Genomic DNA, 14,528 nt, shown 5'->3' on the forward strand with positions numbered 1-14,528 from the left:
TTTTTGCCTGTTATAAATTTTCGTCGGATATGCTGTATACAGGCTAGGGTAACGCGACAGAGGAACACACGGATGAGGTTATGGTGTTAGTTATAATACATCTATAGTACAATACATATTCCTATGTGGGGATATTTTGCCAGTGGTACAATATGGGCCGGTTACTTCTGTTGCAACTGCCATTGTCTTTGCCTTTCAAGATCCTTAGCCTTTTGATATTCGATATCTCTCTTATCTTGGACGCGACCCAAGAAATCTTGTCTGTCCAAATAACCAGCCTTGCCGTGTAGCTTCAACTCGTCGGCAATATCTCTCTTGTCCACAAAACTGGCCCAGTCCAACCGAGACTTTTCAAGCGTAGACAATTTTTGCTTCTTGCTTCCGTAGGTGGAGAGAAACTTGTCAATGAGTGAAGGCCTTTTTAATTTGATTTTGAGTTCAGTGGGTTCAGTAGTACCCGGAATGGTACGAAGAACGGTAACATGCGACCGTATGGTTTTCTGACCGGGCACCCTGGTGATGGAAGCAGTAGAGTTCAAGTAAGCCTTGGCCTCTGCCGAATCAGCATCCACCAACTTCGTCTCGGTGATGAGCCGTCCTGCAAAAGTATAGGAGGATTCGATCTGAATCTTCTCGGGGTTCAAATCGTCGGTGTGCGATTCTTCAGCCTTGGGGGTCTGCTCGACAGACTCTGATTGTGCTGCCAAATCTCTCCAGTCATCAGCCTCCTGTTTGGTCTTCAAGTCGTTGAAGATGGCGTCAATGTCCACCGACGAGTGTAAATCTTTCACCAATCCCCGTTCGTCGGTCTCGAATCCCGCTATGAATCGGCTAGCCTGGTTGTCGGTATCGTTCTGGCGCTGACGCCTAGTCCTCACTTGCGAAGTCTGCGCTTGGATCTTGGCGTAATCAGCCTCACGAGAGGCAACTTCGTCATCGTCATCATCTTCATCATCTTGTTCCTCATCGTCTTGTTTTGCAGTAGGGTCGTAGTCGTCATCTTCCTCTTCTTCATCGTCGTCCTCCGACTCCTTGTTGTCTGCACTTGGAGTACTATGGACGGGCCCAGAACCCAGCTGGTTTGACTCGGCCAATGGGAGTCCTACAGCTTTGCCACCGGCCCGCGTTGACTCATTCTGTGCATCACTACTCTCGGTTGACATTGGTGGCGATCCTATACTCTTACTGGTCGGATCTGCTAGCGAGGATGCCATCTGTTGAGTGGCATGTCGCACAACAAAAATAGCGGCAAATCTCTAGATTAGCCTGCAGCAAATGTCGCGCCTGCTCCACACTATGGCACGGCTCAGTGCCAGCATATTTAAACACCGATTGTGCCACTGTTCACACTGAACACATATCTCAACAATTACGATGTCTGCCAGCGAATACCACGCCGACGCCGAGGCCCCTGTGGTCATGCTCAGCGCCAAGAAGCACTTCGACAGCTTGCCCACCGAAACCGCCAAGTTATACGCCCACTACCTCAGTAGAGCCTCCCACTATGGTACCAGAGCTGTTTTGAGATCAGTTTCCCCAGAAAGTGAGGATACCTACGACTTGATCTTGAAGGTGCACCAAGCATTGGGCGCCCCAGCAACCAACGAAGCCTACCAAAAGGCCCTTGAGTCCAAGGTCTCCGCCACAGTCATCCTCCAATACTTGGAGTATGCCTCTCAATTCTTGTCCAACCTTGGTAACTTCAAGTCTTTTGGTGACCAAAAGTTCATTCCAAGACTCAGCATCGAGGAGTTTGACCACCTTATTGAGGCCGTTAACGATGCTGATGCTTCTCAATTATACAAGAATGTCCGCGAGGCCCTCTATTCATTGGACGCTAGTTTGCTTGGATGGCCAGAAAAGGGCCAAGTATCCTCATACTACCTCGGCCAAACCATCACTAGACCTGAAATTGAGGCTGTGAACGAAGTGTTGGCCAAGAACGGAATCATGCCAGAAAACACCAGAGTTGAAAAGAAGTCAGACAAGGAGTTCGTGGTCCATGTTGCTAGTGCTGAGACCACCAACAAGACCAGCTACTACCCAGAGTCTTTAACCACTCCTTCTGGAGCAAGTGTCACTTTCAAGTTCGGTGACCACTCGAAGGATTTCAGCCAAATCGTTGCAAGCTTGGAACAGGCTTTGAAATACGTAAGCAACGAGACCCAAGAAAAGATGATCAAGTTTTACATCGAATCGTTCAAGACTGGTTCTATGAATGCTCACAAGGATTCTCAAATTCAATGGGTCAAAGACCTCCAACCAACTGTTGAAAACAACATCGGTTTCATTGAAACTTACAGAGACCCATCTGGTGTCAGAGGTGAATGGGAAGGTTTAGTTGCCATGGTGAATCAAGAAAGAACTGCCAAGTTCTCAGTGCTTGTGGATAATGCCAAGCTATTGATTGCCCATTTACCATGGGATTCAATCTACGAGAAAGATGTGTTCACTCCTCCAGATTTCACATCTTTGGAAGTATTGACTTTCGCAGGTTCCGGTGTGCCAGCTGGTATTAACATTCCAAACTATGATGATGTTAGATTAAACATTGGTTTTAAGAACGTCTCTTTAGGAAATGTTTTGTCTGCTGAGCCAAAGAAGAAGAAGAATAACGAAGCCCTTAGTTTCCTTAAAGCAGATGAGGAAGAGCTTTTCAGAAAGTGGAGAGTTGATGCTTTTGAGGTCCAGGTCGGTTTGCATGAATTGTTAGGTCATGGTACCGGAAAATTGTTACAAGAGACTGCACCAGGTGTGTTCAATTTCGACAAAGAAAAGACTGATGTCAAGTCATGGTATGCGCCAAATGCTACATGGGGTTCACTTTTCAGTAGTGTTGCTGGTTCTTACGAAGAATGTCGTGCCGAATTGGTTGCTTTGTACCTTATTCTTAAAAAGCCATTAGAAGTCTTGCCAATTTTCGATATCAAGGATGAAAAGGAGCAAAAGGATGTTATCCTTATTGCAACTCTTTTGATGGTAAGAGCTGGTTTGCTTGCATTAGAATTTTGGGATCCAGAATCAAAGAAATGGGGTCAACCACATATGCAAGCCAGATTCGGTATTTCCAAGGTGTTGCACGAAGCTGGTGTCTTCACCTTCGACTTCAAGGATGAAGAAAACTTTAGTGATATGGTCATCAATCTTGATCAATCAAAGTTGTCCACTGTTGCCGTTGAAGCATTGGGTGACTTCTTGTTGAAATTACACGTCTACAAGTGTTCTGGTAATGTCGAAGCTGGTATCCCATACTACAATGATAAGACCGAAGTCACCGAGCAATACGCTCGTTTCAGAAATGCTGTTTTGAGCAAGAAGTTGCCTCGTAGACACTTGATTCAAGCCAACACTGTTATCAAAAGTGGTGATGTTGAAGTAGTTGAATACGAAGAAACCGAGGTCGGAATGATTCAAAGTTTCGTTGATAGAGATGTTTAAAAGTACAACTAGTTTTATAATATTCAGTGTTTAACGTTTTCATGATCAAAGGCTGAGTGTGCCCTATTTACATCGTAAGCAAGTATTAGCATTCGAATGCCACAGATTAAGTTTAGCGGTGATGGAGAAACGCAAAACCCTTGTATGCAGGCGAAGCTATTTCCTAAGAGAGCGAGATATTAAAGGGGATTTATCGTATTAAAACAATATTTAGTATACTATTCAGTAGACTTGAGCACACCGTAAAATCATAGGGATTTTACGACTATTTATATTGTAATTTTCGATCCAGTCTTTTCCGAATTACTCAGCTAATTTGTCAGCTGTTCGGTTCTGGCTGCCGTTGCTCCTGTGTTGGGCTCAGGCTACGGTGTTGGGTAAATCGTTTGCCGTGCCAACAACGTTTGCCTTTTCTTCAACATTTTGGTTTCGCTTTCCATACCATTTTATTCCCGATTCTTGCGTCCTTGTGTAATTTATCTTGCGTAGATTATATTTAGTCGTGTTTGAAATCACAATGTCGCTGATTTGTTATGTCGCATTTCTGTGATCCTCCATCAAGCGGGTATCCCTCACGTGATCAAATACACGTGCATGACTCGCTCAGAGGTACGAATTAATATGATTCATTGCCTAGACAGTAGACCACATGCCTTCCATAATACTAGGCTTAAGGCTACTAAAGCCGAATCATGGGGTCTTATCGCAGGCTTTGAAGCTGCCCTTTTTGAACTTGTCTAATACTAGGGCTCTTGCTTCAAAAGCCGCTCCAGTACGTCTGGGGTTCAGTGCAAGAGGATCAAATCACATAGTCAGATATCTCAGCAACACTTCCATAATACAAAAGGATGCCAGCACCAAGCCTTCAGAAGAGTTGTTGAAGTCTTTGAAGACCTCGCAGTCGTTAAAGTCTCACCTAGAGCTCACTAAGCTCAAAAAGTTGGAAATCAAACAAGAAGAAAAGAAGGAGCAGACTGAGAACAAAAGGACGTTCAAGCAGAACTTTGTGACCATCATGCGGATTCTAAGGCTAGGAAAGCCTGACCTCAAGTTATTCTTATGTGCTCTTGGATTTATCTTATTTGCTGTTCTCTACCCAACGACGCTGGTCAAGTTGGTGGGTGCTGCCATAGATGCCTATAATGCAGGGATGAAAGACGAAGATGGAGACTTGGTTATTTGGGGCTACAAGTATACCACCATATTCGGAGTCATGGTCCCATTCATGCTTGCAAGTGCTCTCTGTTTCTGGGCTAGAATCTGGGTGCTTAAGGTGCTTGGTGAAAGATTGGTCGCTAGATTAAGGTTACGGGTAATGAAGAACATGTTGAGACATGATGCTGCATTCTATGACAACGAAAAGCACAAGGTGGGTGATTTGATTTCCAGATTATCTAGTGATGCCTATGTGGTTTCCAGATCAATTACCAGCAACTTGCCCGATGGGCTTAAAAACTTGCTATTTGGGGTTATTAGTTCCTACATGATGTACTCGATTAATCCGTTGTTGTTCTGTGTCATGTTATTAATTTCGCCACCTATTACTATTGGTTCGGTTTGGTATGGTGAGCGTATCAGAGAACTCTCAACTCGTTTGCAGAACGCAACTGCGGGATTGACCAAAGTCAGTGAGGAAACACTTAACTCTGTCAAGTTGGTGAAGGCCTTTACTGGAGAGCAAAAGGAGCTCACAAAGTACTCTGATCAAGTTAGACAAGTTGTGGGAGTTGCTAAAAAAGAAGCATTAGCCCAATCAAACTACAGTGTTTCGATTTACGGTTTATACCACTCTGGATATTTGTCTTGTATTGCCTTGGGTGTTTACCTTATCTTGAATGGCCAAATGACTACAGGTGATGTTATTGCTTTCACCATGTATCTGGAGTTTTTCAACATGGCCCTTTACAGTTTGACTACGACATACATGGAATTAATGAAGGGATCGGGTGCTGGTGTGAAATTGTTTGATCTTATCGATCACGACAATGATGTTCCTGCGATCAAGGGAAGCAAAGTTCCACCTAATTTGAGCAACGAGATAGAATTCAAGAACGTCGTTTTCAGTTACCCTACCAGGCCAAATGAAAAAGTCTTCAATGGTGTTACATTCAAGGTCGAGCCAAATTCTAGTACCTGCTTTGTTGCACCATCAGGATGTGGAAAGTCAACTATTGCTTCATTGATATTAAGATCTTACAATACTAACAGTGGTGAAATCACTATAGGTGGAAAAAATATCAATGATTTCCAAGTACGTGATTTGAGAAGAAACATAATTGGTATAGTTCAACAAGAACCAGTTTTGCTCTCAGGAAGCATATTGGAAAATATTGTTTACGGTCTTACTCCACAAGAAATCAATAAGCTCAGTATGGATGACATTGAAACGGTAGCTAAACAAGCTAATTGCCACGATTTCATTACCACCTTCCCTGATGGGTATGATACAATTATTGGATCAAGAGGTGCTTCTTTATCTGGTGGTCAGAAACAAAGAGTTGCAATTGCTAGGGCATTGATCAAGAAACCCTCTATCTTGATATTGGATGAAGCTACATCTGCTTTGGATTCCAAGCTGGAAAGTTTGATCAATGAAACCTTGAAGGAGTTGACCTCTCAAGGCAAGTTGACTATTATTTCAATTGCACACAGATTGTCTACAATTTCGAAGTCCGAAAACGTAATTGTCTTGGGCAAGGGAGGATTTGTAGTTGAACAAGGAAGATTTGTGGAATTGTTCAGCAACCCCAATTCAGAATTGTCCAAGTTGTTGGACGAATCTGCAAACCAGAAGGAAGAAGAGAAGTTGTCTGACGCGGAAGTTGAGGAGCAGGAACGTTTGGATCATGAAGCTGAAGTTTTGGAGTCGAACCAGCATCTTAGCAATTTGGAGACCATTACTTCAATGATAGATGACTTACCATTTGAATTGAGGAAACAACTTCTTGATCAGCTTTCTTTAAATAACAGTGAAACATCCTTGGATGAGCCAAAGTTGGAACAGAAGGCACATGCACCACAATAATCATATGAGCTGGTGGGCTAATTGCCATACCAAAAACGCTACCCACCCTAGAATATTTATACTTTACATAATAATAGAACTTTGTATATAATCGTGATCTACTATGAATGGTTTTAACTCGTGTATTTGCTCTATACTGACGTATTTCCTTCTCGCAAAGAGCGGGGATGCTATCATCACTGTGATTCTTATGGATGCTGATGCACATCATTTGAATGTGTTCATCAATTAGTTCAAGGTCTTGGCTTCGGCTTGGACACCGTTTTCGATCTTGATGGCCTTGACTTCAGTGATTCCTCTCTTTTCAGCGGCAGCCTTGAATTCTGGCTTCAAGGCACTTCTGAGGGTTCTGGCAGAGATAGACAATGCTTTGTTCAAGGAAATTCCAGCTTGTTTGTAGGCAGACATGATGTGTTGGATATTGAACTAACAGTGAGTATTGTAATTTTCAATGGTGAGCTCCGACATCGTTCCGCGAATTTCATTGGCCGGAGTGTGTACTGAAAATTACTTACAGGAGAATATCAATTTTAACTATGCGCGTAAATATTAGTCTTGATCTACTTCTATATAGTTGAACTTCTCTTGGAGTTTAACCAGTTGATGAAATCAAAGAACATGGAGGCCTGGATCTTGTTGCCAGGGCTTTTGGCCCAGCTCTTCAAGCTCTCGCTGTAGACATCAATAATCGTATCGACCTCTTCGGCTTTGACATTGATGATGTTTTTGGAAAGTATAATACAGGCTTGGTTGCATGCTAAAGTATGTGCCTGGTTAGGTTTCTTGGCTGCTGCTCTCTTTTGAATCTCTTTGAGCATTTTCAATTTAGAATCGATAAACAGCTGTTGGGCAGATGCTTCCTTTTGGTTGAAAGCGTCCTTGTCAATCAAGCACTTACTCAACCGGGTCTTCAAGTATTTGTGAGCCTTGGATTGCAAGTTTTTATCCATAGTCAAGTGAATAAGGACCACAATTGGCTCCACTATGTACAAGTTCAATTCTGATTGAGGTTGTATCTTGCTGAAAATATCCAACAAGTCCAAGATCTTGCTCTTGAAAAAGATCATCTGCTCCTTGGCTTCAACCACTTCTGCCTTTCTCTTACTTCCGCTAGAAATGTTTGCCAAAGCATCATGTCTTTCCTTGAAGATCTTTGCAAGCTGATCGTCCATGGCCATCATTTCCTCGTCGTCCATGTCTGATGCTTCCTCATCATCTGATGACAATTCGTCAAATTTCACTTCACCTGATCCACTGGTTGGAATGCCTAAAGCTTGTGCCAATTTTAAGTTAGTCTCTTTGTCGAGTGCGGCCACATCGTCATCATCGGCTTCATCTTGGTCACCTTCTTCGTCATCCTCTTCTTCTTCTTCTTCCTCCTCTTCCTCTTCTTCCTCTTCTTCTTCTTCTTCGTCATCTTCTCCACTATCGCCATCTTCGTCGTTCTCTTCGACATCAGAATCATTGACTGAATCAAACAATTTTTGTTGACCCTCCTTATTCTCCTTTTCAACTAGAACCTTGAGCAACAGTTTTAAACTCTCTTCATCGACTCTGGTAAGACCCTTACTATCGGAAACACATAAAAATGATTCCCAAATGATCAAGGATAACTTCTTCAATAAGCTCGACTTCCTAGATAAGAAAGACATAATAATTTCCGTCAAAACCACTGAAGAGCTTGCCTGCTCTTCATCGGAGCCATTCGATTTCTTTGTCTTCACAAAGTCATCATAACAAAACTTCAAATCATCAATCACAGCGAGAGATTCATCGTCGCCGCAATATAATTGCAATAATACCATGGAGAACAACAATTCAAAACACCCCAATTCCTCCTTTCTTCCACTTTTGGATTCTTCGTGAATAGACTTGATCTTTTTAACAGTACTCTTCTTGATGTCAAGTAATTCGCCTTCAAAATCCACCAAGTTGGAATACTCATCAGATTCTTCTATCTTCAAAATGTACTTAATACAGAAGTAGGACCAAGATGAATCCTTTCTTTTAATACTAATAACGTCGGATAAGATGGAGTTCAAACGTTCTTGACAGAGCTTTCTCACATTGGTAGAAACGTTCTTATGTCCGGTATGGTTGAAGAACAAGAGTTTAATGAGCAACTTGAGTATATCTTCAATGAATTTTGGTTTAATGGTAAGTTTATTGGCCTTCGAGTTAGGTTTTCTTGCGATCATCAATTGCTTACTGTTTCTAATAAGCAACAATAATTTATCCAAACTCCACTTTAATATATTGTCATTTGCTTTCTTGTGAGTCTCGTTCTCATCGTCATCTTCTTGCCCTTCTAATGCATTATTAAAAGTGCTTAATAAAATATCCTTGATCTCGTAAAGGACCAATTCAACTTCCTCACTTTTGACCTTGTCGGAGTCGACATCATTGAGAATTGATACTAATGAATCCACAGTTCTAGATTTAGTTACCAAATCAAAGTTCCAACATCCACCGTTGTTCTCGTTTAAAAGCTTAGCCAAAATTACTGGAGCCTTCAAGAAATTGTCTTTAGACACCCTCACCATTAGCTCCAACGATTTAGTGGCCACTTTGTGAAGAAATCTATTGGCCTGACTGCTTTGGTTGATAAGACATCTCATGAAGTTAGTAGTAAATACATGTTCAACTTGTTCATGGTTGTCAATGGATTCTAAGAACTTACCAAATAATTCGAAACCCCAAAACTTCCTTTCATGAGAAGACTTTTCAGAAAAGAGAGTTTCATCCACAACAACTTTCCAAAATTCTTGTAATGAAATGCTGTCAGAAGTTTGCTTTTTCTTCTTAGATTTCGAAGAGGAGGACTTCTTCCTCTTCTTGGAGCTTTCCTCGACTTCCTCGTCGTCGTCTTCTTCTTGATTGTTGAACGATTCTATGATTGAAATCCATACAAATGGGAGTCTAGGAGACCAACTGCCCTTTTGCTTAGAGTTTTTGCCCTTCTGGTTTTCTTCTTCGTCTTCAATCACTTCAACATCCTTCAATGCCTTGGAAAGGATGGGCAAGTTCCCCTTGGAGAAAGGGTCGCCATTTTTCCAGTTGGCTTTAGGGTTCTTAATGGCCGCAGCAAGAGTTGATCTCTGTTCCTTTGGGATGGATAAGTAGATGGCAATTCCCTCGGTGGATAAATTTAAGCCCTGATCGTTGGTGCTTTGCAAGATCGTTGATAATACCAGTTCCTTCAAGTTAGCAGACAATTCGCTTGCATTAAGTTGGGTAATAAATTGGCACAAGGTAAAGATCGCAGTTTCCCTCAACCAAGATTTCAAGGTGGACAATTCGACTAACGAAGAAACAAATTTGAAGAGAATATCTTCTCCCTCTTTCGCCACGAGAACGGAGTCAAACAACATGTGGGAGTTGATCAAGATTTGCAATCCGAACAATCTACCGAACAACACCGAACGTTCCTCTTTGCCTTTCATAGATGCCTTGACTTGTGTGGTCAGCAAAACAAGCTCCAAGAAGGAAGCGATGGTGAACTCCTTATATTCGTCTGAGTCACGGTTGATGAGCTCTCGTATGACCTCAACAAGAGCCATAGAAAACCCAAATCTGGCACTTTGTCTGGAGGTGATCAAACCTTTGACAAGTCTGTTCAAGGCATAGACCCAATCGTCCTTGGAGTCCAGGCTGTTCAAGTCTTTGAAAAGACTGATGACTGCCTCGATACGTTCATCTGGAAGCTCGGAGGCAAGCCTATAGTAGTGGTCAGTCAGGACTGTCATCGTGTTGTGTGTGTTAGTGGAAGACAACTCATCGCGATTTTCGACGTTGCGCGAGCTCATTTGGGTGGGGGAATCTCGGGCTCAGTTTGGCGAGCCGAACCCAAGGACACTCCGCTAGTCGTTACTCACCCGATCTACGCTAGGTGCAAGTATGTTGAATTTGCTCTATAGAATTTATGTTGACCTTATCCGAAATAAAAGGAACCTATGTTGAATGACGCCGATAAAAAAGTAAAAGACCGGATAGTGGTTTTCAAACCAATTAGTTAGAACCTGGGTAGGTTTGCTTTGGGAATGGGAAGGATGGACCAACGACCTGGATCGACAAAGAAGCAGCCCATTGACCAACATCGACGGCCTCGCTAACAGACTTACCTTGGACCAAGGAAGCGATGAAACCAGCAGCGAAAGCGTCACCAGCACCGTTGGTGTCGGTAATCTTGTCGGAGCTCAACTCTCTGACCTTGTATTCCTTGACATCGAAGCTGTCGGAAGCGGCATCGTAGGTGACGGTGACGGTTGGGTCAACACCTTGGGTGAAAACGACAGTTCTGGATCTCTTGTTGTTGATCTTTGGCAACTTGGCGATTTCCTTGGCAATGGCAACAACGTCCTTTGAGTCGACAGCAAGACCGTGGGACTCGGCGTAGGCAGCGGCTTCGGATTCGTTGGCAATGACGTAGTCAACGTATGGGAGAACGCTGTCCAATTGGTCCTTGAAGAATTGAGCAATGAAAGGAGCAGAGATGTTCAAACTGTAAGTCTTGTTGTTTTCAGCAGCGTGCTTACCCAAGAGTTGGATGGCTTCGACACTGACGGTCAAATGGTAACCTTCAATGTAGAAGTTGCTGGCATTTTCAACAAGGGCCCAGTTTTCTGGCTTTTGCAAGTGAGAAGCTTGGAACAAGTTGGCAGCAGCCAAGTCAGTAACTAAAGAACGGTGGTGGCCACTGATCAAAGCAGCACACTTACCAGTGGCAACTGATTCTTGGACTTGGTATTCGGTTCTCAAACCGTATTGCTTGTTGGCAGCGAGAAGCTTTTCGGAGTAGACGTCCTTACCAACAGAACCGAAGTAGACAACAGAGTCAGCTGGCAAGATGTACTGGGCACCTCTGGCGGCATTTTGACCGGCACCACCAGCAACCAAGATCAAGTCGTCCTTCTTGACGATTTCTTCGTAAATTGGCAAGTGCTTTTCTTCGGCCAAAATGGCGTCGTCGGACTTCAAGTCATACTTTTGCAAGTATTCAGCATCGACGTTGGTTTGCAAGTCCAACAAAGGGTTTCCTAAGACAACTAATGGGAAAGACATGGTTAATCGAGAGATATTAGATGGTGTAGATTTTTCACACGTTGGGTCTCCTTTGTGCGACACTGTGGCCCATTGATAGTAGTCACATGTCACCGGGGGCTCGCTACACCAATTGGCTGGTGGGGTGCCACGCTAGAACCCGAAGTGTGGCCCTAAGTAATAGCTGCAGCGGTGGGGCCAAGCTCTTTGTGCCTGTCCATAGTGGCAGGCATTTCCTCGCAAGTAATCTGCTGAAACTTGTTCCCGCTGAGTGAGGCTTATGAGCTTACAATACTCCACACACTGTAAGGGGTTTAACCTGGAATCTGTGCTGGTTCCAGCTCAATTCCTAGCTCAATGGTCTAGAATACTTGAATACTTGTCAATGGCTTTGAAAATCCATTCCATCTCGGCCACCCAGAACGATCTCAGTATTCTGATTGTCTCCTCACATGGAACCCAAAAAAAATATGCGACCAAACTGAAGGCCCAACCCACTCTTTACCATGGTCTTTCCAGTATTCTATAACGACCCGTTCTTGAAGTACCGTCCGTTCCCAGCCGAGGAGACTGGGAACAACTTCATCGATCATTGGCATGAAATTGCCGCCACGTTCTTGTTTTACACCGCCATTCAGTATGGTTCACAACCGTTCTCCAGATATTACTTTGGCGACACGTACAAGTCATTGAAGCCCAAGACCAAGATCAATTTCGACATCCATGTGGTTTCCATGGTCCAGTGTTTCATTTCCATCCTGCTCTTGCTCCCCATGTGGAACAGTTCCCTCTGGTCCGAAAGTGCCTCGTCCTCAGTCCATGGCCTGTCCCCATACGGGAGCTTAGTGGCAGCCGTCACATGTGGCTACTTTGCTTGGGATGTTTATGTGTGCCTTAGATACTACTCGTTGTTTGGGTTTGGGTTCTTGTTCCACGGAGTTGCGGCTTTGTACGTGTTTTGCTTGTGCTTGATTCCGTTCTGCCAGCCATGGATTCCTGCGTTCCTTCTCTTCGAGCTCAGCACTCCCTTTGTCAACATCAACTGGTTCTCCACCCGTTTGCCAGCAGGCACGTTTAGCGACAGAACAATTTTGATCAACGGGGTGTTGCTTCTCATCACCTTTTTCTCGGTCAGATTGGTGTGGGGTATCTATGCTGTGATCCAGGTTGCCCTTGACTTCTACCGCATCTGGGGCCATGTATCTCCATTCCTTGTTATCAGCATCTTAAGCATTAATGTGTCGTTGGACATCCTCAATGTGTTTTGGTTCTACAAGATGCTCATGATTGCAAAGAAGAAGATCACCGGTAAGAGCAAGAAGTTGTAGAGTACATAGGCATAGAACAAAGGCAGAGTTTGGATGTCACTGTAGAATGCCTGATGGGCTTAATTGAGGGCCAGGGTAGACTGGTATTAGAAGTGCCCCGTTTTCAGCTTCTTCACAAGATGAACGGCGTGCAAAACTCCCCAACGAGGTACCTATCGAAGGAGCAAGCTGGACACTTGGCATGCTTGACAGTGCCACGAGTACAATCTCCACGCACGATTCCCGCAATTGAGAGACTCCCCTCTTGAGCGTCTGCTTATTACCAGTTCTAAATATGACCATCTACTCGTAGTCGCACTCTTTGCAGCAATAGGAGGTATGAGCATAGAATGTGACGAGCCATCAAAGATCCTAGTCGTCCTCCACACCCATAAATAATCACACTAGTACAAGCACCGCCGTCTGAATGGCTGGCACAGAGCACTCCCAACCAAGGCATTGGCGGAGAATGTTGCTGCCGTTAGTGGAGCTTTCCCATTGCAGAGCTTCCCTCGCTTTTATACGAATGAGGCTCATTGGCATCACAAGCAGAAATATCCATAACGCTGGAATAACCCTCCCCATTTGCTGTGCACAGTTGCCAAGCACACATTGTGCCGTTTAGGGGGCTTCCAGTGGTCCACCAGTGGGCGGGCAGTTGCAAGTGCGATCTCATGGTGCTCCTCGAAGGCTCGCTTAGTCGTGACACGACCGATTCATGACCAACAAAACAACGGGTCCATATGATCAAAGAAAGATAAGCTAGGCCATCAATAGCATAGTCCTTCAAATCACATACAACACTAGATCCCATCCGATCAAGTATACATCTTAGTCAAGCCTAGGACCGCCAAACTTCTGATTCGATAGCTGCTCACGCTCGCCCTGATCGATCCCCATAGTTACACACTACATTCACCATCTAGAATAACCACTAGCTTCACACCTAATTGTCGCCCACGTCACACCCACCCAGCATGAATAACGAATACGACTATTTATTCAAATTATTGTTAATCGGAGACTCCGGTGTCGGTAAATCATGTTTGTTATTGAGATTTGCCGATGATACCTATACCCCTGACTACATCTCCACCATCGGTGTTGATTTCAAGATCAGAACCATCGAGTTAGATGGCAAGACCATCAAGTTACAGATCTGGGACACTGCCGGACAAGAAAGATTTAGAACCATCACCTCGTCTTACTACCGTGGTGCCCATGGTATCATCATTGTTTACGATGTTACTGATCAAGAATCTTTCAACAACGTCAAGCAATGGTTACAAGAAATTGATCGTTACGCCACCGGAGGAGTTATGAAGTTGTTGGTCGGTAACAAGGCCGATTTGTCCGACAAGAAGATCGTCGAATACACTGCCGCCAAAGAATTCGCTGATGCCTTGGACATTCCCTTCTTGGAAACTTCTGCTCTTTCCTCCACCAACGTTGAGCAAGCTTTCTACACCATGGCTAGACAGATCAAGGCTCAAATGACTAACAACGCCAACTCCAGCGGCGCAAACAACGCCAACAACGGTAAGTCCAACGTCAACTTGAGAGGCCAATCCTTGACTTCTAACCAATCCAACTCATGTTGTTAAATAGAACCGGCCCACATAATCTGTGAAGACATGAACGGAAGGGCATATCTACTAGTGAATATTTTAGCTGTTCTTATGCACATGTCTATGTATATTCTTAATTCATATTGTTGT

General features: G+C 43.9%; 8 protein-coding genes across 8 annotated transcripts; 4 read left to right on the forward strand and 4 right to left on the reverse strand.

Moving 5' to 3' along the window:
- Nucleotides 1-161: 161 nt before the first annotated feature.
- On the reverse strand, nt 162-1,163 carry CANTADRAFT_91805 (uncharacterized protein; the record flags this gene model as incomplete). Its single annotated transcript, XM_020211866.1, has 1 exon — nt 162-1,163. One exon carries the CDS (start codon nt 1,161-1,163, stop codon nt 162-164), a length of 1,002 nt encoding a protein of 333 aa, XP_020062475.1.
- Nucleotides 1,164-1,282: 119 nt separating this feature from the next.
- Nucleotides 1,283-3,623, forward strand: CANTADRAFT_27212 (dipeptidyl-peptidase III). Its single transcript, XM_020208035.1, has one exon. The coding sequence runs from the start codon at nt 1,375-1,377 to the stop codon at nt 3,436-3,438; it is 2,064 nt and encodes a 687-aa protein (XP_020062476.1). The 5' UTR covers nt 1,283-1,374; the 3' UTR covers nt 3,439-3,623.
- A 413-nt stretch (nt 3,624-4,036) lies between these two features.
- Nucleotides 4,037-6,883, forward strand: MDL2 (Mdl2p). Its single transcript, XM_020208036.1, has one exon. It carries the CDS (start codon nt 4,088-4,090, stop codon nt 6,461-6,463), a length of 2,376 nt encoding a protein of 791 aa, XP_020062477.1. The 5' UTR covers nt 4,037-4,087; the 3' UTR covers nt 6,464-6,883.
- On the reverse strand, nt 6,692-10,269 carry CANTADRAFT_7833 (uncharacterized protein; the record flags this gene model as incomplete). The annotated part of the gene is made up of 2 exons (XM_020211192.1): nt 6,692-6,852; nt 7,044-10,269. 2 exons carry the CDS (start codon nt 10,267-10,269, stop codon nt 6,692-6,694), a joined length of 3,387 nt encoding a protein of 1,128 aa, XP_020062478.1.
- Nucleotides 10,270-10,471: 202 nt separating this feature from the next.
- Nucleotides 10,472-11,524, reverse strand: ADO1 (adenosine kinase; the record flags this gene model as incomplete). Its single annotated transcript, XM_020210448.1, has 1 exon — nt 10,472-11,524. The coding sequence occupies one exon, from the start codon at nt 11,522-11,524 to the stop codon at nt 10,472-10,474; it is 1,053 nt and encodes a 350-aa protein (XP_020062479.1).
- A 485-nt stretch (nt 11,525-12,009) lies between these two features.
- On the forward strand, nt 12,010-12,831 carry CANTADRAFT_7835 (uncharacterized protein; the record flags this gene model as incomplete). Its single annotated transcript, XM_020211193.1, has 1 exon — nt 12,010-12,831. The coding sequence occupies one exon, from the start codon at nt 12,010-12,012 to the stop codon at nt 12,829-12,831; it is 822 nt and encodes a 273-aa protein (XP_020062480.1).
- Nucleotides 12,832-13,202: 371 nt separating this feature from the next.
- CANTADRAFT_307394 (uncharacterized protein) lies at nt 13,203-13,897 on the reverse strand. The gene is made up of 2 exons (XM_020208369.1): nt 13,881-13,897; nt 13,203-13,839 (listed from the first exon to the last, which is right to left on the reverse strand). Exon 2 carries the CDS (start codon nt 13,622-13,624, stop codon nt 13,292-13,294), a length of 333 nt encoding a protein of 110 aa, XP_020062481.1. The 5' UTR covers nt 13,625-13,839; nt 13,881-13,897; the 3' UTR covers nt 13,203-13,291.
- YPT1 (Rab family GTPase) lies at nt 13,788-14,414 on the forward strand (the record flags this gene model as incomplete). Its single annotated transcript, XM_020210577.1, has 1 exon — nt 13,788-14,414. One exon carries the CDS (start codon nt 13,788-13,790, stop codon nt 14,412-14,414), a length of 627 nt encoding a protein of 208 aa, XP_020062482.1.
- Between the last annotated feature and the right edge of the window lie 114 nt (nt 14,415-14,528).

Source organism: Suhomyces tanzawaensis (genome assembly GCF_001661415.1).
Source record: "Suhomyces tanzawaensis NRRL Y-17324 unplaced genomic scaffold CANTAscaffold_7, whole genome shotgun sequence".
Classification (NCBI taxonomy): Eukaryota; Fungi; Ascomycota; class Pichiomycetes; order Serinales; family Debaryomycetaceae; genus Suhomyces; species Suhomyces tanzawaensis.

Bases quoted from the DNA above. Each gene is read 5' to 3' on its own strand.
- MDL2 (XM_020208036.1), top strand. From the start codon at position 4,088: ATGCCTTCCATAATACTAGGCTTAAGGCTACTAAAGCCGAATCATGGG.
- CANTADRAFT_27212 (XM_020208035.1), top strand. From the start codon at position 1,375: ATGTCTGCCAGCGAATACCACGCCGACGCCGAGGCCCCTGTGGTCATG.
- CANTADRAFT_307394 (XM_020208369.1), bottom strand. From the start codon at position 13,624: ATGGGATCTAGTGTTGTATGTGATTTGAAGGACTATGCTATTGATGGC.